This window comes from Leguminivora glycinivorella, chromosome 11 (genome assembly GCF_023078275.1).
Source record: "Leguminivora glycinivorella isolate SPB_JAAS2020 chromosome 11, LegGlyc_1.1, whole genome shotgun sequence".
NCBI classification, from domain to species: domain Eukaryota; kingdom Metazoa; phylum Arthropoda; class Insecta; order Lepidoptera; family Tortricidae; genus Leguminivora; species Leguminivora glycinivorella.
Window position 1 is genome coordinate 14,923,270 of NC_062981.1, and position 24,056 is coordinate 14,947,325.

Genomic DNA, 24,056 nt, shown 5'->3' on the forward strand with positions numbered 1-24,056 from the left:
ATTAATGCTGTGTGTTTCCCAAATCAATAAAAAAAAAAAATAAAATGGACCTACCTTAACAAAAAAAAATTGGTGTTTTTTTCTTCTCAAGTGATGTATTTGGGATGTGACAATCGAAGCTTCTGTTATTTCGATCATAATACGCCACATGTACGAGACATTAACACTTTCAGTGCCAAGCGCACTTACACGGTGAACACACTTAACGTGTTCTTGGCAGTGAACGGGTTAGACATTATTATAAACCACTGGCGATTTCAGAGAGAGAAACTTAATTACCTTACCTCGACTGCCTTGGCAGTGTAAAACTATAATATTCGAGCATTTTATAGGTGTGTAATAATAATAAGTTATAGGTGCTACGTAATAGAAGAGTAAGTATTTTTTAAATTTGTTTTTTTTTAAACCCTTTGGATATACGTAACTAAGGACTATTTCTTTACTCATGTTGTATGTTATTGGAAGTTCTGTCACAATTAGAAATTCTTCTGGAGTAGGTAATGTCTATTTGTAAAAGGACAAATGAAAATCTAAATTTTTAAAGAACCATTAAAAACTTTTTCCTTTTTTACAGTATTATTTCCCTGATAGCGTAGGTACAGTCAACCTGATAAGTAATCAGTATTTATGGGTAATTTATTTATATTAAGTTTCTAAAGTCTATTAATATATGGAAGTGACTGTACGGCTCATGTGCAAGGTACTAGCCCAACTATCTCTTTTAATACTTATTTCTATCCTACCCCACGCACACAGGCGCACCGTCCCCCCATCTTACCCTGTGCCGTGTATTTCCCCCGCGTCTGTGTGGGTGGACTTCTTTCGCGCTGGCTCTGTGTGCGAATTTCTTTCGAGACGTAATAAGGGGACGGTTTCTTTCCCGCTAAGGTTTTAATGTCGACCACGATTCGGCGGCAGACGCGCGCCTTCGCGGTTGCAACTTTCAGTGCAGTGTTTTGTGGCTAAGGATTTTTTTATCCAGGTAAATGAAAAAAAAAAGTTTGTTATTTTTTTCTTCTGTGTTCGACTGTAAGGGTATAATTGTAAAGTTAGTTGGAAGTTGGGTAAGGCGCGCGACCGCAGACTCATTAGCCCGGGCGCACACTGGCGATTAAACTTCGCAGATAAGGCACACGTGATAAACCGCTTTCTCTAAGTAATTACAACTTTAATATATGGGTGATTATGTTTAATTTTATTTTTTTGTAAATGATTAGTCTTGAATTTTGGTAAATCGAAATTGAGTTTATAAAGTAACTGTTATTTTTTATAATGTAAATTTATATATGAGGCAAGTAATTAATTTAATAAACATTTTTTTTGTTATTTCAGTGTTAAAATTTAACTGATAAAATAATTTACGTTTAGTTATATTTAGTTCAGATTATTAATTTACATTATGTTTAAAGTCATAGTTTGGAACATATATTATCATTTGCGCACCTCAGAAAATATTTTAAAGATATTATTTAGAACAATAATTTTGACGTGTGACCAAAAACTATTTGATTATTACGTACTAAAAAAATATTTCATAGAAATACTTTGTTATTAAACTAAAAATACAAATAACACATTTGCATGAAAAATATAAAACTTTTGTAAGAAAGAATAAAGACGAAGTTCATGTAAACGCAATTATTAAGTAACAAGGTTGGAAACCAATCGTAAACTCATAGAACAGATCCACGGAGCGGACCTCGGCGGGAAGTTGTTAAAAAGCGAGGCAACTGCCATTAAGGGCAACTTTACCTGTAATTGCCGCGTGCGAAACGACGTACGTCCCACTTTTGGGTGACAATGTTCTTGGTTTTATACAATAAAAGTTCAATAAATTATATTACTAAGAGATATAATAGTACATTACGATACAAGTACGAAAAAAAGGAACCGAACTTAAAACACGACCGAAGGGAGTGTTTTAAATCGACACGAGTCACGAATTTCCTTTTCCCACGTGTATCGTACGACGTTTTTCAGTACAGATGGCCATCCGAAGTTTCGACCTGACATATAATGACCCACTTCTCGCACTAGTGCGTAAAAAGCACCATCTGTACTGAAAACAATATTTTGATATCTATAGAGACAGTTTTGCATTTTTATTATTTACATTACACTTATTTTTTTGTGTACTGTATTTTATGTCGTGGTAGATTATTTTATGTAAAAAAAATACTGAGTGATCGTTTACGTTTGAAAACCAACCGAGCTTTTGTAATAATTTGTTAATTTATTTTATTTTATTAATGTATGTATCATATGGTATATCTAACACTTTATTACCTAAGTATGTATGTTTAAAATTTAAACAACATTAAAAATATAAAAAAAATATTTGTATTGAAAATTTTGTTAACATATAAAATTTAGGACGCACAAAGTCACGCGACTCTAACAATAAACCTGTCAATCCGATCTAAAATCAATAACGTGATTTAATTTTAATTCGCACCGTGATAACGACAGAGGGGAGCCCGTGTAAGATAATTCCTTCATCGGGTTCACATTTTACCCTTTTAACCATACGCCCTAATCCACTTGAAAATTCATTCAAATTATTACCTTACACCGTCAAAATACGTTGCATACTCCAATGGTTTTTTGAAAGTAGTTAAGACGTATTTGATTTTCGTGTCAGCATTGTTCGCGCCCCCGACTTGTTTTCGCGGCATTTGAATTTCGAACATTGAATGTTTTGAATTTGGAAGTCAGTCGGAGATAAATGAAGAAGCTGATGTGTACACGCCTTTACTTATAGGTACAGTTGTGCGTAAAATTAGTATGAAATATAAAGTTTAGTAGAAACCAAAAACATATATAACTCCGTATAGACAGATAATGTCTAAGAAAAAAAGCGTTACACCTTTGGAGTACGCTCAGCTAGATGGTGCTAATATTAATATTACTTATTTGACATTTTAACACATATCAAGCTAAGAATATGGGCCAAATTGTCAAAACTGAGGTTCAAAAGCTTTAAGCTTGTGTCGAGAGATGGCAGTCTATGCACTGTGATTACACATTTTACTTCGACAGTAACTCTTTATAATACTCGATCCTCTTTGGTAGAAACTGATAGCGTGATTTAATAAAATAAAATTGTTAGTTTCAAAAACTGCTTCAGCACCTAACTCATATTGTTGTTTATTTGTTGGTCTGGCTCAGTCGGTAGTGACCCTGCCTGCTGAGCCGCGGTTCCAGGTTCGAATCCCGGTAAGGGCATTTATTTGTGTGATGAGCACAGATATTTGTTTCTGAGTCATGGATGTTTTATATGTATTTATCTATTTAAGTATGTAAATATATCGTCGCTTAGCACCCATAGTACAAGCTTTGCTTAGTTTGGGGCTAAGTTGATCTGTGTAAGGTGTCCCCCAATATTTATTTATTTATTTATTTAATTACTGTGTCTACTCTCTATTGTGAAATCATCAGTCAGTACTTTTGCATTTAATTAGAAAATTACATTATCTCCTTACATTATTACATTAAGTACTTCATGACTTTCATGAGTTTTACCCGACTGCCAGGAAGTGATTATTGTTTAATTTTTACACTTGGAAAATTAATTAAAATCCATACTAATATTATAAATGGGAAAGTGTGTGTGTCTGTTTGTTTGTCCGTCTTTCACGGCAAAACGGAGCGACGAATTGACGTGATTTTTTAAGTGGAGATAGTTGAAGGGATGGAGAGTGACATAGGCTACTTTTTGTCTCTTTCTAACGCGAGCGAAGTCGCGGGAAAAAGCTAGTATTATATAAGTGAATTATTGGAGTACACGGTTTTAGCGCTGCGAAGCGCTGTTAGTGTATAGGTCCGGGAGCTATAGTTAGACTGTTTGTCATTAATATTGAAACACAAATACCTATAGATATTAAATTTTAAACATCACGTACATACTACCCGTTTGTTTTAAGAGTGCTTTACCCTAATGCAGTGTTATTAATTATTAAACTCAAATGCAAAGACATGCATGTACTAGACTAAGGGCCACTTGCACCACCCGCTTAACTCAAGGTTAATGGTGAGTTGACCTCGGGTTGACCCTGCATTTTCGGTGGTGCATGACGTGCAAGTGACCCTAATGACCCTATTTCATAAAAACAGTAGGCAGATTGTATCACAAGGGGTATGTGTGTAAGTGCGAAATTTACGACAAGAAGTTTAGAATATTTTATAATTTTATCATCACTCATAGGAAAATAGTTATGATTAAAAATATATATATTTAAAGCTAAAGAAAATTGTATCTACACCGTGTTTTTATTGAATTCCGTTAATTTTAAGGGAAGATTATTTAGTTCAAATACAATTAATTTCTCTAAGTAACTAGCGTCTTAAGTAACTCTTACGGTTATCGAATTATTAAAAAAATTTTATTATTTAATTACTGAACATGTGTGTGGCATCCTTTATCACTTCCTAATGTTATTTGTTTTGACATGTGCCGTCAAAAACTTGACAATGACTTTAATGTTATGATTACGGTCCTCTCACACTAATTAATCCATTTATTATGTATGTAATATTGTACTTAATGTACCTACATAAACCAGTGTGACAAAAAAAACAAAAAGCAAGTCATTTGTGCGATGCTGACGAAGTAAATATCATTTGTCAATGTTCTCTATCAACTAGTAGTACATATACGGAGGTCGTTGCGCGTTAGTAGATTTATGCGTATTATGGAGATGCGCTTTACGGGCTTATACCGGCAGTGGAAGGGTTAGGGGAGCGATGTGCTTTTTATACCTCTACTTTAATTATGTTGATAGCTTATGTTTTTAATTGGCTAATTGGTATCCCTTAGAAAAAAAATTTTTTTTTGAAGAACAAGTGCTATTCTATTGATGTAAGTATGTGCGAGTACCTACTTTGTGTCAGTTGAAAACAAAAAGATTTTAGTTGGCATAGTTGGAAACTAAATTTACGTATGTATTTGTAACTATAACGTAACGCTTCATGATTGACCCTACATGATTTGTCACAGTAAAATTTGTAGTCATGTTGCATTGACTGCTATCTGTCAACACAGGGTTAAAATATTTCAAGTTAAACAATTCATCCATAATTATCTCTTTTCTAATGTTGTTGAATATGAATATAAGCGCCATTTAAACGAATATAGAGGTTACCCGTGTGGTGACGGGTTAAGAATTTCACCACCCCCTTTCTTCCCGTGGGTGTCGTAGAAGTCGACTGTGGGATATGGGTTCAATTGTGGCGTAGGCGAGAGGCTGGAAACCTGTCACTGCAATGTCACAATTCCAATTTTTTCAACCCTTTTTTGCCAAGAGTGGCACTGAAACTTAGTAGTTCATGTGCTCTGCCTACCCCTTTATGGGATACAGGCGTGATTATATGTATGTATGTATGTATAGAGGTACATACATTTAATTATAGTTCAAGATAAGCTTTTTTAGTCTTTATTTGTCTTTTACGGAGTAATACAGTTTACTCAGCAAGCAGGCTTTTTATAAGGGAGCGTAATTTAACATAGTTATTTAAATAAACCATGCCTTTAATTTAATTAATAAACAAATATGTTGACTTTATAACAAATATTTGATTACAAGCAGTGTGAGCGATGTGAGTAATGACAAATACGAAGTGGACGCGGTACATTGAATGTGTGGATTTCGGAAAATGACTATGACTTGCTGATACGTGCAAACGCTAGCTAATGAACCATATTATTATTGGTTTTAATAAATGCCCTGCCCACGGTGGTAACACACTGTAGTCTTCGATCGCAGTGATGAGAATATTTCCAGTGTGCGTAGCCGAATGGCTTTTTTGCGACGCGAAACGAAAACGAAACGCCGTGAAAGTACTCTGGCTCTGTCGCGCCAATACGCAAGAGCGATAGAGATAGATATCTACGAGCGTTTCGTTTCGTGAGCGTTTGTACCATACGGCTACGTACCCAGAAATGTAAAACCACTAGCGTCGGGTACAGACTACAGGGTGCGTCTAATAAATGACGTCGCCCGCGTGCCGCGCATTCTTCTTTAACAGGCTGATTGTGCCATCTTGTTTATGCGCTGGGGTGCTTGAGATTAAAACTTTTAATCTCTGGTTAGGGTGCCTTATTGTTTTTTTTAACGGTCGGTTAACTAAATGTACTAGGGACACATTAAAAAAGCTTACTACAAAGTTTTGAGAGGTTCAGTCTTTCCACGTAAGATATACTTAGGGCCGGTTTTTCAATCGCCAGATAAATATATCTATCAGATAAAGTTATCACTATCCTTTTCATCACACGTATAAATGACAATGACAGCTAACATTTATCTGACAGATATTATTTATTTGGCGATTGAAAAACCAGCCCTTAATTATGTTATTTGAAAAGGTTACTCGACTTTTTTTAAATGATATTATTTTACCATTGTCCTCTTCGTTGTATAAAGTATGTTGGTCGTAGAAATCATGCCCTTATGGCTCTTTAAATAAGATCATGCAGATATGTTTGCGGTCTTCGGCGTGCAACATATTATTGAAAGCAATTGTTTAGGCATTTCTTTTTCCCCTCACTAGCTCGGAAACACGTGTTTTGTCCTTTAATACCAGCCGGTAAAAACGCATTTTATCACTAGTGGGTAAAGTAATTTGACCTCGAATAAAGTCAAATTAACTGCTTTAAAATTGATAAAAGTAGGTGAATCTAGTAATAAAGATGATTTACCACCTGTGGAACTACTGGAAGCAGTGATAAACGCATTTTTTGCGTTGTAGTGTCCTCGCTATACGTGAGGGGAAAAGTTTTGTGTTACACTCGGGTGCAATAGTTATTTGTTATACAAGGGGGCAAAGTTGTATTTTAACGCCGAGTGTGGAATTGAAAAACGAGCAAGTGAAAGGATTTTATAGTTGAACCACGAGCGAAGCGAGTGGTTCGAGAATAGAATCCTGAACTTGCGAGTTTTTTAACACAGGAGAAGTAAAATACATTTGCACCCGAGTGTAACACAAAACTTTTCGCCTCACTATAGCGAGGAAACTACAACGCAAAAAATGCGTTTATCACTGCTTCCAGTAGTTTCACAGGTGGTAAATCATCTTTATTAGTAGATTCACCTACTTTTATCAATTTTAAAGCAGTTAATTTGACTTTATACAAGGTCAAATTACTTTACCCACTAGTGGATAAAATGCGTTTTTACCCGCTGGTATTAAAGGACAAAACACGTGTTTCCGAGCTAGTGAGGAGAAAATGTATTTTACTTCTCGTGTGTTAAAAAACTCGCAAGTCAGGATTCTATTCTCGAACCACTCGCTTCGCTCGTGGTTCAACTATAGAATCCTTTCACTTGCTCGTTTTTCAATTCCACACTCGGCGTTAAAATACAACTTTGCCCCCTTGTATAACAAACTAGCTTTTACCCGCGGCTTCGCCCGCGTAATAAAAGTATTCTTATTGAAACTTTTACAAAAGAATAAGATTTTCATTTGGATCCGTAGGTTTCTTTGTAGGTACATCTGTCCGCGATTATTTCGATTAAGGTAAAGCGGGGCAATTCTCGACTGGGGTGCCATTGTAACTGATCTATTTGCTGTACGGTCAGCCAAGAACCTTACACTGCTTTTTGGCTGACTGTACCTTACACATATTACTATTGTTTTAAAAGAAATTCTTGCAATGATTGTAGAATTGTTACACAGCGACCACAGCGTAGGTAGTAGGTACGAATATGTATGTATTTTACCTATATAAATATTTATACTGGGGAAACTTCATACAACCCACATAGCCAGTATCTCGACGCTATGGTCGGTAGGGTAAAAAGTACTTCCTTGCATTATCGCTTACAATTTTTTCCATTTTGCTTATACTTATTGCAAATGTAAACATATAAAAGGCAAGCAAACAACGATCTTCTTACAGCACATTGAATATAATAGTTATCACGGATGCAGGATACTCGCCGATGCCTACTTACTAATCCCTTCCCGCTGAGCCACCTGACGCCCCCAATCCCTATTCTTATCCCCGTCCCTATCTGTATCCTTGTCCCCGTCCCCATCCCCGTCTCGTCCCTATCCCTATCCCTATCCCTATCCCTATCCCTATCCCTATCCCTATCCCTATCCCTATCCCTATCCCTATCCCTATCCCTATCCCTATCCCTATCCCTATCCCTATCCCTATCCCTATCCCTATCCCTATCCCTATCCCTATCCCTATCCCTATCCCTATCCCTATCCCTATCCCTATCCCTATCCCTATCCCTATCCCTATCCCTATCCCTATCCCTATCCCTATCCCTATCCCTATCCCTATCCCTATCCCTATCCCTATCCCTATCCCTATCCTATCCCTATCCCTATCCCTATCCCTATCCCTATCCCTATCCCTATCCCTATCCCTATCCCTATCCCTATCCCTATCCCTATCCCTATCCCTATCCCTATCCCTATCCCTATCCCTATCCTATCCCTATCCCTATCCCTATCCCTATCCTATCCTATCCCTATCCCTATCCCTATCCCTATCCCTATCCCTATCCCTATCCCTATCCCTATCCCTATCCCTATCCCTATCCTATCCCTATCCCTATCCCTATCCCTATCCCTATCCCTATCCCTATCCCTATCCCTATCCCTATCCCTATCCCTATCCTATCCCTATCCCTATCCCTATCCCTATCCCTATCCCTATCCCTATCCCTATCCCTATCCCTATCCCTATCCCTATCCCTATCCCTATCCCTATCCCTATCCCTATCCCTATCCCTATCCCTATCCCTATCCCTATCCCTATCCCTATCCCTATCCCTATCCCTATCCCTATCCCTATCCCTATCCCTATCCCTATCCCTATCCCTATCCCTATCCCTATCCCTATCCCTATCCCTATCGATAAACCATAAAAACGATACCCATATTGATTTTTGACTTTATCACCCCCTTTTCACCCTTTTAGGGGTTAAATTTTCAAAAAACCTGAAACACGTATTCAGTCATATGTCTTAAGGAATCTTCCTGTGAAGTTTCGAATAAAATAGTCAAACTAATCTTGTTTCCCCATACAAACTTTGAACGCCCATTTGACCCCCTTAGGAGGTGAATTTTGGAAAATCCTTTCTTAGTGCTCCTCTACACTACATAAGAAACCTACGTGCCAAATTTGAAATCTCTAGGACCAGCGGTTTCGGCTGTGCGTTGATGTCAGTCAGTCAGTCAATATCTTCTTTTATATATATTTTTGATATTTAAACCCCATTGCACCACAACAGGGGAGAAGGTATTTCACTTCCGCCTCGTTAGATTTTAAAAACGTTGTATTTATCGTGATCAGCGACCCGATAAATCATAAAAACGATACCCATATTGATTTTTTGACTTTATCACCCCCTTTTCACCCTTTTAGGGGTTAAATTTTCAAAAAACCTGAAACACGTTTTCAGTCATATGTCTTAAGGAATCTTCCTGTGAAGTTTCGAATAAAATAGTCAAACTAATCTTGTTTCCCCATACAAACTTTGAACCCCCATTTGACCCCCTTAGGAGGTGAATTTTGGAAAATCCTTTCTTAGTGCTCCTCTACACTACATAAGGAACCTACGTGCCAAATTTGAAATCTCTAGGACCAGCGGTTTCGGCTGTGCGTTGATATGTCAGTCAGTCAGTCAGTCAGTCAGTCAGTCAGTCAGTCAGTCAGTCAGTCAGTCAGTCAGTCAGTCAGCTTCTTCTTTTATATATTTAGATAACTATTACACTTTCAATGGACTCAAGTTTGTAGCCGTTTTTCATTATTTTGCAGGATAGCTAGCTTTTGTCCGCGACTGTTCCCACGTGCTAACGTCATAATATACATTTAGCCATACCCCTGTAATGTTTCGAATAAAATAGTCAAACTAATCTTGTTTTATCATACAAACTTTGGACCCCTATTTCGAACCCTTAGGAGGTGAATTTTGAAAAGTCCTTTTTTCAGCGCTCCTCTACTCCTCATAAGGTTGCTAAATTTGTGAAAATCTCTAGGACCAGGAGGGCGATTTTTACATTTAAACGGATAAAAACATTAAGGAATATATATGTAATATTAATATTTATCGTAATAATAAATGAATAACCATAAATTAACTGAGTATTATGCTCCTTAAATTAATAACAACGATTAATACTATATTATTAATTTTAACATTGTATAAACCATTTCAAATGTAAACGCATAATTATTTTTATCTTTTAAAAAAATATCACCACTAATCCCTAATGTGTATCCCGCCTTATAAATAGTTGCAACAACCGGTCGACCGCATGCTCGCCGCGCGTTATCAGCTCAGCTGTGTCGCTAACCAAAATGCTCGAGTAGTTTTAAGAATTGAATTTAAAAATACCGACATCCATTTTTATTAAATAGGTACATAAATTGATGAAATTGTAAATTTTAATTTTAGTATAATTAATGTTTTGCTCGCTTATGGCTTACTTGTAATTTATGTAATTACTTAAATGTTGTTTGTTTCTCGCTTAAGTGATTTGTAATCTTAGAGAAATAAATATATTTGAACTATTTTTGAATCTCGCATAGGGGATTTTGTCACTAAAATAGCTGTTGAAAACGGTGACTTGTATTGGTCGAAGCTATTGGTGCATGTTCTATTCGGTAGGGATGTAGTAGAGTTTAATAAATGAAACACATGTTGACTCTCCAAGGCATCAATATGTAATGTCGATTAGAATACAGATAGAATAAGCTGATCATTATGAGCTATATATAGCTGTCATATTAAGCTGTCATATTAGCTGTTATATTAAGCTGGTCATTTTTGGAGTTGGATAATTTTTAATCGCTAAAATTTTGCTTGGATCTGGTTTGATTCCATCTGACGTAACTAAATGGCCTAAATATAAAATTTCCTTTTTTAGAAACGTACATTTTAGTGGGTTAAGTTTAAAGTTGACTTTCCTCAGCCTCGAAAATACGTCTATTAAATTTTTGCTATGCTCCTGAAGATTTCGTCCCATGACGATAATATCGTCAAGGTAAACGATACATTGTAAGTAATTCAAACCCGTCATTGCAACTGTCATCGCTCTGCTAAACGCACTAGCACTCGTTTTTAGACCCATTGGGAGGCGCTTCATTTGGTAGTGCTTATCAGCCAAAAATGCCGTGTATTGCCTACTCTTAGGGTCGAGTTTTACTTGATAGTATCCTTGATTAAGGTCCAAGGTGCTGAAATAAATTGCACCAGACAGTGAATCCAATATCTCGGTAATATTCGGTAATGGAAATTTGTCGTTCTCTATACGCTCGTTAACTTTTCTGTAGTCAATTACGACCCTCCATTTCTTTTCCCCGCTGGAATCTGCTTTTTTAGGTACTATTAACAAAGGACTAGCCCATTCCGAATAGGACTCTTCGATTATGTCATCTCGTAACATTTGATCGATTTGTTTTTTAATTTCCGCTTTTTGAGAGTGAGGCAATCTGTATGGCTTACTGTAAACTGGAGATTCATTAGGCTTTAAATGGATTTTTTGTTCGTAAAGGTTCATGGTATTCAGCTTATCACCTGGTAGGTGAAAAATATCGGCAAACTTAGCGCAAATACTTGAGATGCTGGCGTTTTCTTCCGAATTTAAATAATTCAATTTTAACAAAGAAAGCAACAGTTTCACTCTTTCGGCGTTATTTGGACATTCATCAAAATTAAGAACGTCAAATTCCTCCAGTCGCCTAATTTCGGGAGTAACACACTTAATCCTCACAACCTGCTCTCGCGTGTTCAATAGTTTAACAGTCAAATTACCATCCGTACTTCTAGACAAAGAATTTGCTATGAAAATACCCTCGCATACTTCGCTGGCATAAACAACAAAATCTCCCGCGACATTAATGGGAACTTTTACAAAAATTTCACTTCGCGAAGGTAACTCAATGAATGATTGTTCGTTACTGCTATGTGTAGAGTAAACGCGTACCGGTATAAAGGATGTGCGGTTACCGTTTTTCAATTTCAAAACGTCCGTTTCAAAATCTATATTGCCTCTATATTTTTTTAAGAAATCCTGACCCAGGATCCCGTCCGCGTCAACCGGTAAATTTTCAAAAACATGAAATTTGTGACTAAATGATTCATTTGTCTCATAAAATAAATCGAGATAGCTGTAACCAACAGATGTAATTACACCGCCTAGCCCATTTACGTTTGTTGTGTGTGGGTGAATCATCGGAGCTGTTGGTCTTATCGAACCATACTTGACTGCACTCAATGACGCTCCGGTGTCCAATAGCCATGTCAACGACTTTCCATTTACGTGAAGCTGAACTGAATTCACGTTACCGAAGGCCATAATATAAGGTAAGGTGTTAGTTACGAAAAAACTGAAGATCAGACGATCTGGCTGGTGACTCGTTCGTGTCATTGCACTCACGAGCCGTGTTTACGTACTGCTTATTATGGGGCTTACGGGGTCCGAAACCGTTACCATTATGCCCGTAGCTCTTACGATATCCATGGCCGCGTAAACCACCCCTGAAAGCGCCACCGCCTCTGCCTCTGGGCAAGTAGGAAGCGCGTCCTTCGGTTTTCCTGTACTCGTACTGCGGGTGTCTCGCTGCACCTACCCTACTGTTGAAATATACATTTCCACGACCCGAAGCTATTTGGGCTCTTGCACCCCTACCGCGCACCGCGAACACCTGCTCTGAGGGTGTTGGTGTCATCGCAATCTCTTCATCCTTAGCACCCTGTATTGCGTCTTTAAGAGACGTGTAATTGCGAGCCGATATTACCGTACTTAACCGGTCATTTCGCAAACCACTGGTAAATCTGTGAATAGCCTGCCTTTCATTAAGGGGTTTTAGAACACTGTAAGCACTCGAATCACCATTGGCTTGTGAAATTGTCAGCTTGACAAAAATATCCTCCAAATCTCTACCGAACTGCTCTATACTCTTTCCCGCCTGCCTAGCCGTCTGCAACTGCTTCTGCAAAGCGGTATCCGACCTCCGAGTTAGCAGATGAAGTTTCATATCTGCAATTAAACTCGCTACTGTGGTATAGGTACCTGTTAACCGCAGTTTTGCATTGTAAGACAAACGTGTTTTCAAAACGAAATTTATCAACACCGGGATGTCAGCTTCGACTATCATTGTCCCATACAACTCTATGGCGTCGATTAATTGCAAAGAAACCTTTTCAGTATCATCCATGACGGGCAAAAGAGAGACTGCCGTCTTCAAGTCGAAATTCGATTTGGAACCCATGTTTGAATTAATTAATTGTTGCGATTCCCCGAACAGTTGCAATATTTTAGCATATGCTCTTTCGACTTCCGCAATATACTGTTGTACCTTATTGTCGAGGGGCACTTCCCCCTTTTCTACCTTTGAAATATAAATCTCTAAATAGGCATTATACTCGTTATAAACCGACTTTGCTTCCGAAAATTTTTCCTGCCCTAACTTCTCGCTTCTTCTAACTGGCCCAAGCTTAAGCAAATATTCCTTAAAATAATTAATGCGCTTATAAAATTCTAAAACATCTGGCATAACTATAACGAGCCTTAAGCTAATATAACGCCACACGATAAGGTCTACAGTCCATAGGAAAATAATTCACTACACTTACATGATTTCCCGGCAGGCCGATGAAAGTCTTTGTCACTTCACTACACTTACATGATTTTTCCGGTAGTCCGATGAAAGTCTTTGTCACTTAGTTCGTGGTAGGACACTCACACTGCTTTGCCGATCCGCAGCGCTCCAGGAATCCCCACGACAGCCGCTGCCCGCCACCTTAGACGGACGCACGCCTGCGCATCACCATAGCAGCCGCCTGGCGCTCGATCTTCTGCGTCAGACACTTGTGGATCCTTTTCCAGACGAGATAGACGAAGATAACGGTGATCATCACTCCCATAGCCATCGTTATGTATGATTGCCCATCCGCGTGGCTGATGTCCTGACTCGTCCTGGCGCTATTGCCCTGACCGGCCTGAGCTATGATGACCTCTTCCTTCTCCACTCTAGACACAGTTTTCCCCATCTTGAAAATAGCAAACCGACGAAATGCTGCAGAGAAGCCTTAGTGGTCGTAGTTCCTCAACACGCTGACACGCTTTGGCAAGGTCGCCATGTATTGGTCGAAGCTATTGGTGCATGTTCTATTCGGTAGGGATGTAGTAGAGTTTAATAAATGAAACACATGTTGACTCTCCAAGGCATCAATATGTAATGTCGATTAGAATACAGATAGAATAAGCTGATCATTATGAGTAATACAGTTTCCATATATAAAGCATCTAGCCTACTTAATCTAATTAGGTATGCTTACACATCACAGACTTGCTTATTATTTTCAGTGTCAATTTTCTGAATTCGAACGCGTGAGACTCAAAAGTCGGTCCGCAGTGGTTTCGGCTGCGTATTGATATGTCAGTGAGTTAGTCTCTTTTTAGGGTTCCGTAGTCAACTAGGAACCCTTATAGTTTCGCCATGTCTGTCTCTCTTCTTGTCTGTCTGTCTTCGCCATCTCAGTAACCGTTAGCACTAGAAAGCTGAAATTTGGTACCAATATGTATATCAATCACGCCGACAAAGTGCAAAAATAAAAAACGGAAAAAAATGTTTTATTAGGGTACTCCCCCTACATGTAAAGTGGGGGCTGATATTTTTTTCATTTCAACCCCAACGTGTGATATATTATTGGATAGGTATTCAAAAATGAATAAGGGTTTACTAAGATCGTTTTTTGATAATATTAATATTTTCGGAAATAATCGCTCCTAAAGGAAAAAAAGTGCGTCCCCCCCCCCTCTAACTTTTGAACCATATGTTTAAAAAATATGAAAAAAATCACAAAAGTAGAACTTTATAAAGACTTTCTAGGAAAATTGTTTTGATCTTGATAGGTTCAGTAGTTTTTGAGAAAAATACGGAAAACTACGGAACCCTACACTGAGCGTGGCCCGACACGCTCTTGGCCGGTTTTTTATACATACATACAATCACGCCTGTATCCCATAAAGGGGTAGGCAGAGCACATGAAACTACTAAAGCTTCAGTGCCACTCTTGGCAAAAAAGGGGTCGAAAGGAAACTCTTTTTTATATATTTAGATATTGGATCTATTATTTGGAATTTTGGTTCGCTACCAAATTTATCCTGATATGTACACTTCTCCCTTTTCCCAGTTAAAGTAACCAGCCCCATCCAAATTCAGCCCGTGTCCCACAATCAGGACATCCGGCGTCCGTCTTGCGTCCAAGACGCCATTTGAATATCACCTAGGGTCGACGGTCGGATATTACATTTGCTAACCCATTTGTAACCGTCACTGCCCGTATCATTATCCTTGTATCCCTTGGGAGACCCTTAGGAATTTGTCCCATTGATTCCCTCTTTAAAATTGGTCCGATAATCGATGTTATTGGGAGGGAGGAATTTTTTATTAGTCGCGCAGATGTGACGCGAATGTGTGATTGAGTAAATCAGGGGCTCATGTATTGCGATGAACGTGCATTGAAAATTTTTCGAACTTTTATTCTTTAATTCTTCTGAGCTTTCTACCAAGATAATCTACCACTCGTTTCGTTTCGACTATTTTCATATTTAGAGGGTAGGCTTTGAAGGATAAAATTGTTTTAAAAATAAGACTACATACCAAATAATTAATTTCTTAAATATAGGTACAAACAACATGGGTACAAAAATACAATAGGGTGCATTGGGGTAATTCCGAAAGTCGTCTAATTTCGAAAGTCACATAAAATCACCATTATTTCCATCATATCAAGATTCCCCTTTCGAAATTACCCGAGCATTTCTGTGATTCGAAATTACCCCAATGCACCTTAACAACTTATTATTCGCTATGTGGCATACAAATAGTTGTAATTACAGACATGTAGAATACATTTAATACTAAAGTTTCTTCTGAAGTTGTAAGTTACTAATAGGTATATTGAGACAGTATCATTTAGCTGACTAGCCAATTATTATTAACTTCAAGTATTAGTCGTCCCCTAAACAATTTTTCCATTTTACCAGTACCATTTTCATCAAAACCCGGGTCTACTCAACTGTACGAACATCAAGACATGTATCAATTGTAACAGCCAGTAAAGGGTGCAACACACTCTCGTACGCAACCCCGCGGCCCTACAAGCTTTATTATTTACGACTCAGCCCTTTATATGTTTTACGCTAAGATTTTATTGCAATCGTATTCATGAGCCCTGTGGAACCGGAATCACGACTGTGTTTTGTTTTTGAATTGTTTTGATTGTATGTTGTAGGGATATGAAATTAACGAAAAAATAAAACCGCCTTCAAAAAAAGCGTGTTACAAAACACGGAGAAACTAAAAAGCCAAAAATAATAAACTTTCGAATTCAGATTTCTTATCGGATTGCAATAATCTAAACATCCAAATTATAAACAAATCAATTATTTTTGTAGTCGGTACCAGACCTGTTCGTCGCCTTGCTATTTCCTGTTTGCCCCACCCAACCATACGCAGGCTGGCCCCGACTCCAAAAATAATTGATTTGTTTATAATTTGGATGTTTAGATTATTGCAATCCGATAAGAAATCAGAATTCGAAAGTTTATTATTTTTGGCTTTTTAGTTTCTCCGTGTTTTGTAACACGCTTTTTTTGAAGGCGAATTTATTTGTTGATTTTTATTAGTGGTTCCTAGTGATATTATATGTATCAGTCCGAATATGTGTACAGTAGTGAAAGAATTATCCTTTAACTCCTAACCGTTGAGGAGTTGACCTTCCATCATCAGCTCAGCCACATAAAATTATTACCATCAGGCGTAAATACTGGTGTACCTTTGAAAAATACACTAAGAACATTACATGTGCCTATAACATTTGAAGAGTTCCCTCGATTTCTCCAAGATCCCATCATCAGACCCCGACTTGGTGCCAATGGGACCATCTCGGGGTTAGACCCGTTCGATCAAAAAAAAAAATTTTGAAAATCGGTCCACGATCCTCGGAGATATCGAGTAACATACATACAAAAAAAAAACCGGCCAAGTGCGAGTCGGGCTCGCGCACAAAGGGTTCCGTAGCAGCAAATATAATAAACCAATAACTTAACCAAAATTACAGTTAAATCAACCTATCTCAAAAACTATAAGAGATACTTTGATCAAACCAAAAATCGTTGAAAGAGTTAATTAGCATGCATCACCTCTATTTTTTTTAGAATTTTATACCCCGTAGTTATAAAAATAGAGGGGGGGGACATACTTTTTACGACTTTGAGAGCTGATATCTCAAAAACCGTTCACTTTAAGAAAAATGTTTTTTAGAAAACTTTATATCATTTTAAAAGACCTTTCCATTGATACCCCACACGGGTATGTACATCGAAAAAAAAATTTTCATCCCTCAGTTACATGTATGGGGGCCCCACCCCCAATTCTTTTTTTTACTATTTAGTGTCATAATTTTGTAGCGGTTCATACAACACATATTCCCATCAAATTTCATCACTGTAGTACTTATAGTTTCCGAGTAAATCGGCTGTGACAGACGGACAGACGGACAGACGGACAGACGGACAGACGGACAGACGGACAGACGGACAGACGGACATGACGAAACTATAAGGGTTCCGTTTTTGCCATTTTGGCTACGGAACCCTAAAAAATCAGTCGAATTGAGAACCTCCTCCTTTTTTGAAGTCGGTTAAAAAATGATTTTGATTAGTGCAAGCCTAACTGTAATTTTAAACGTCGAATTCGTCGAAGATGTTTTTTTGGCGTTATTGATAAATATAAAGTATAATGTAAACTATATGAAACTTGTCCATTGTTATAAGGCCTCCAATACATTTGCAAATCGTACCGAAAAGAACATATAATTAACGTAGGACAAAAACTCTATAAAACGTTTTAAATAAAATTTTGAATAAAAAAAATTATACATGGTCTTGTGAAAACATGATATCTTAAGCAAACAGCGCTGTCATATAACAACGTAAAACGAAAACTAAAAAAACAGGGATAAAATATTTAGTAACACTTGTTGCAAATGTCGCAACTCAAAAGTCGTGACTTCCTATCTCGGCCAGCTAATATCAAAACATCCCTCATAACTTATCGATACACCTGCAGTATTATCGACAAATTGTCTAAACGTTTACGACAAAGAGTAAACACGGCGACATGTTACTCGTACCCTACCGGAATTAGGTTTACACGATCGACATATCGACGATCTCCGTTCGAAAACGTCTTATCCTCTCAATATGTTGGTGTTATTCCTATTAGGGTATAGCGTTCGCTTCAAAACCAGTTTTTCAAAACTAAAAGTTAGAGGAAGTATATTTTCAACTTGTCTTATTAGACAGCGACTACCACTTGTAATTTTGTAACTTATAGCTTCGAGAAGTGAGATGCAGTAAACACAATTCGAGATAAAATGCACATTCGGAGATCACTTATAGACTGGTGAGGATGTCACTAAGTCGCTCGCATCTTACATCATCCTCCTTGCGTTATCCCCGGCATTTGCCACGGCTCATGGGAGCCTGGGGCCCGCTTTGACAACTAATCCCAAGATTTGGCGTAGGTACTAGTTTTACGAAAGCGACTGCCATCTGACCTTCCAACCCGAAGGTAACTAGACCATATTGGAATTAGTCCGGTTTCCTCGCGATGTTTTCCTTCACCGAAAAGCGACTGGCAAATATCAAATGACATTTCGCACATAAGTTCCGAAAAACTCATTGGTGCGAGCCGGGGTTCGAACCTGCGACCTCCCGAACGAAAGTCGCACGCACTTACTGCTAGGCTACCAGCGCTTCAAGTCGCTCGCATCGTACATGCTTTGAAAACCAGTGTAAGGGCTGATTTAAACGGTACGATATCTGGAATGCGAGTTTCATAATAATTCAGCTTTTGATGGGTCAGCTGAATTGGTTGTCACCTCAATAGAAATAGAAATAGTTAGAAATAGAAATAATTTATTATGAATAACATAAGTGTAGTACAGTGGTTATTCTTAAAGACTAAGAATTTTATAAGGGATGATTTATACAAATGCCTGAGCTAGGATAGTTCCTGTGTTTCAGGCAATAACAAGGACTTAATTGGTAAATTATTTTGAATTATTCACTAGAATGAAGCTAATTATTTTAATTATAAATAAACAAAAAACATATTACAGCAGGTTCTCAACTAGGTAATTAACTATTTTACAACCATAAGCAAAATTTCTGTATCATCGTACCTACGTCATACAGTAAACATAGCTACATAGGTGGATATGAGTAAATCAATAATATATCTCAAATCGTATGCGAGTTCGCACGCCGTATAAATAAGCTTTAAATATGTAGGTAATTTAGAATCCAGACAGCCTTACATAATGTTATTTGGCCATTGGTTATAAGATGACTATAACTCGCTTGCGTAAGACTCTTCAATAACTTAAGACATTCTCCAAAGGAGTATGTTATCGACGACTGCATTTGAAAGAGGAAGTGCCCCCAAAGTGGGTTGTGGGGTGATATGCCGTTTTAGACGCGAGAGATAAAGCGTAGTAACGGCCTATTTGCGCCCCCGGCAAGGGTGTAAGTATTATCGCCGGTGTGTTAAACGTAGTCTCAGGAAATACGAGCACGTATCAATTTTATTTGGACTTGTCACATCATCACATTTCAATGATTCCTCTGATATTGTGGCTATCTATCCTAGTTTATAATACGTTCCAAATTCAAATCAAGGGTGAACAAAGCCCCTTCTGAGCGAGTTCGCTTCATCGTAGGCCATGTTTTCGCTTAGACTATTCTGTGGCCATGAGTAAACCTCATCTATATTAAATAAAATAAAAAGTTACAGATATAGTGAGGACGTCACAAAATGTGAGTAATTTTTGGTTCTAGTAAATAACCGCTAGAGAGCGCTGTTCACTTTTCTTCATAACACTGAAACATCAAAGAAGCACATACAATAAAGTGACATCTAACCAACCATGTCGAAGGGTGCACTTCTTATTTCCATAAACGACTTTGAAATACGCACGGCAAATATAAATTGGTAGCAAAGGTTATCGATACGTATTTTCATTGTATGTCTCTTTTCTATATTTAGGTACTATCGGTGATGTTGCTTTTAAATTTTTAACCGACTTCAAAATATTATTTTTGGAGTCGGGGCCAGCCGCAGCCTGCGTATGGTTGGGTGGGGCAAACAGGAAATAGCAAGGCTCGTGAACAGGTCAGGTACCGACTACAAAAATAATTGATTTGTTTATAATTTGGATGTTTAGATTATTGCAATCCGATAAGAAATCTGAATTCAAAGGTTTATTATTTTTTGCTTTTTAGTTTCTCCGTGTTTTGTAACGCGCTTATTTTTGAAGGCGGTTTTATTTTTTGTTAAAAAGTTTATTTATATAATTACTAAGTAAATACAAAATGACATTTGACAAAAGTTAAGAACGAATCATCTGTACATTAAAACTTAATATGCAAGTGAAATAATGATTTGATTAAGTCTAAAGACAGACTCAGAGTATTAGGTACACGACATTTTCTTAGATAGTTCTGCTGATAACTTTATATTTTTTCTATAAACTGAAACTTGTTTATTCCCAAACTTGCATAACTTTAATCTTCTTCTTCATTCTAGCGTTTTCCCGGCTTAGCGCCAGGGTCCGCTTTCTTGCTCAGTCTTTTCCACTTGCGTAACTTTTAATATTAATAAAAAAATCCTAAACAGAAACTTAAGGAAACGAGGGCCTACCAAAGGCCTATCCTGCAAAAGGATTCATATAGGAGGTGCAAGCACAAATTGCTCGCCCTTAGAGTTGGTCAAAGGCGCCTAGCCTTCAGAGATAACATACACTAGAGAAATTTCGACGGGTACCACGGCGGTCGAGGTGGTGTAGCGGTTTATCACGTCAGCCGCGTTAGCTGGAGACCCGGGTTCGATACCCGGCTTCGCCACCAGTGGGCTTGATCGCTTTTTCTTTAGTGTATGGTATCTATTTCAGTTTATAATTTATATATAGTAGTGTTACTACTTAAAAAAACAAATAAAAAAAAAATTAATAAAATAATTTGATTTGTTCCCTACATCGAGGGCCTACCAGTCATAAATAAAAAATAATCAAACAAGATATCCTTTTTTCCTACAAATGTAAGCAAATAATGTGTATACATACTCGTACGCACTGTGTATAGTAGCAATCCCGTGCGGAAGTGGGCCCGGCTAGTTCGATTGTCAAAGCAAATTGCGCTTCAAAACGCGTTCACTTTCATGTTTTCCCTTTTCTGTGTCTGTGAAAAATGGGATAGTTAGGGACGCGTGCGGCCGGGAGGTATGCAGCATACTATAACACTTTTTAGAAGCCATTTTGCAATATCTGCTTCTTTTTTTGAGACTATTAAAATATTTCAAATTAAACCCTCTTAGGTGAATGTACCATGTTTCATATAGTACCTAATCATATTTATTTTAAATATGAATGACAAGTTTGCTTCGAGTATAGAATGTTTCTTATCGTGGTAACTTAGTAGTCGGATGTAAAACCTCAAAAATGGTCTAAAGTAAAGAATTTAGGCATTACTTTAGTCCCGATTTCAAAAATAAACCGGTATTTGTAGTTTCTCCTATCGACAGGTATCTCTTACTATTGTTCCTAATTTTTATAATTTTTGCTACAAAATAATAATGCAAGATATTTTCTTACAGGTCTGGCCATTTAAAATGTCTGCGTCATCATTACTACACCGGCAAGCTAAAGCCGATTCAAGCACGAAGCTTCTTACATCGGATATGTGACAGACTATGTGTTCATAGACAAGTGAATGTGCAGAACAATAAAGTGTTTAGACGATGCATTTATCGAGTGAAGTGACGTCAACCACCAGTGGGTTGGGGCATGAAGCGCCATCTTCAAGTTACGGGACTTTGCCTAGCCAGCCGTTGACAGCTGAGTTGTTAGCTGAGCGAACGTTGGAAGGTCTGTTGGCTGACCATCCAGGGGAGCTTGTGAAGACTGGCAGTCCGCATGTGGTAAGTTGTGATATATTCTGTTCTTTATCGCCCACTGCCGAGCATAGACTTCCACTAATATGACCCACTGTATTCCGGAGGGCTACTATCGTCCAGATCTAAAAGTTACCCCACAATCATTCAAATGGCCAATCACCCAATATGCCAACATTGCCAACGTAAGCCAGGCCTCCTTTATCAAAATGTGGCAACAATTTCGCTAACTTTTCATCCTCTTGCCTTCACACTGCTTAACTACTCCCACCCAACTATTTAGCTTGGTGATAGTTACAGTGTAGTCCGTATCTTGTGTCGAACCTCGACATTCCTCTCTCAATATTATAGCTATCAATCATGCATTTACCAGCATACCATTCTCTTCTCCCAGGTCTGCACAGTCCTGCCCCCACACTGGCGCTCCAACAAGACCCTCCCCGTCGCCTTCAAGGTGGTTGCCCTTGGCGACGTGGGCGACGGAACCCTGGTCACAGTGCGGGCAGGGAACGATGAGAACTGCTCCGCGGAGCTACGGAACTGCACGGCGGTGATGAAGAACCAGGTGGCCAAGTTCAATGACCTGAGGTTCGTTGGGAGGAGTGGAAGGGGTGAGTGAATTATATTTGTTATCTACTTGGTGTAACTCAGGTGTTCCCAAATTAAACTATTTTTCTCATAGACCAGTTTCAAAAGTTAACTGTTTCTGGTGGACCCCCTACACCACATTTCTACCATACTTGTTTTCCCTTACGAATTGTGAACCCTCGTGTTTTTGTCACGTAGATCCCCATCGACCCCCTTGGGGGGTCCACCTGAACAACTTTGGTAACCCCTGGTAGCTTGATGAGACCTTGAGATGGTCACAGGTTCACCAATGACACCGGGTTTAAATAAAGTCCTAGCATTAGGAGGTAGCTGCATGTCAATTTATGACTTTAGTGACTAAGTTCAATTTTAATCAGAATGAGCTAGACGTTCTTTGTTGGATAACTTATCTAATAAATGAGTGATCTGCCAGAGAAAAAGTGAATACATGGCATGAGTATCGATTTGTAAGTAAGTATATAGTTTCAGAGGTATTTCAACCAAGCTTGAGAAGGTTTAGTGGAAAAAAATCTTGTACTCCGGCATACCGATAACAACCCGCCTTCAAAAATTCACCTGATGCGCCTGTTTTAAATAATTACCTACTTACTCTTTGAGCAACCTCATCCATCAAGCTCTTTACATTTATCTCAGATCAATTACCCCATCGACTTAATATAGCAAAGAGAGCCCGTTCAAATATTCACCAGGTTGCCGCTCCGGGCTTTGTCTTGAGTGCTTGGGCTTACTTAGGGGAGGTTTTTTATGATCCCATGTCTGTATTATTGTAAACATCCATATTTGTTTGTATACATGAATCGAACTTAAGATGAAACAAGTTCAAAATTGTCGAATTTGTTGGGACTGCTTTAACTCGAGATCTCTTTATATAAATTTGTATTGGATTAGATATTATTTTGTTCCTCTTTTTATTATTTAAACCTGGATTTATCTCTGAAGGTCATTTCCAAAAATTAATGAATCTAGTTAAAGCTCAGAAATTAGCCATGGAAATAAAAAAATGACATAAATATATATGTAGGTATTTAGTGGAAAAAGCGGAGTCTGCCGTTTTAGTTTGACTTTTCCAGGCAAAAAAATGTCTAAATGGTAGTCTGGTACAATTATAAAAATATTCCACATCCACTCCACATCTAGTTACTCGTAAAAAGACTGAAATTACATTATTTAGAAAAGGTTGGGAAACTTTTTTTTCTTAAATGTTTCATCTTTCCGAAATATCAAGTTTCTCGTATAACCCCACAACGTGCAGTTGGTAAACTAACAGACTGAAACAATGCTGTTGGGTTAATGCGCGGTCAACCGCCCCGACGTGACGCGACCGACGCGAGTCACGGCACTTCTACTGATTCCCGACGGCTAAGGGCCGATACAGACATACAATCTAACCGCAACTTGTATGAGAGCTGCACGCCAACATTGTATCGTGCAGTCGCTGCTTTTTAGAACCTTGCACATCTGTAAC

At 38.1% G+C, this 24,056-nt stretch overlaps 1 protein-coding gene across 1 annotated transcript in view; it reads left to right on the forward strand.

Annotated features, from left to right (window-relative positions):
* Positions 1–915: 915 nt before the first annotated feature.
* Positions 916–24,056, forward strand: part of LOC125230986 (runt-related transcription factor 1-like) — a 68,252-nt gene continuing 45,111 nt past the window's right edge. The window contains exons 1-3 of the mRNA XM_048136308.1: positions 916–982; positions 21,686–22,009; positions 22,377–22,593. Coding sequence (XP_047992265.1) covers positions 21,830–22,009; positions 22,377–22,593 — 397 coding nt within the window. The 5' untranslated portion in view covers positions 916–982; positions 21,686–21,829. The remainder of the gene's footprint in view (positions 983–21,685; positions 22,010–22,376; positions 22,594–24,056) is intronic.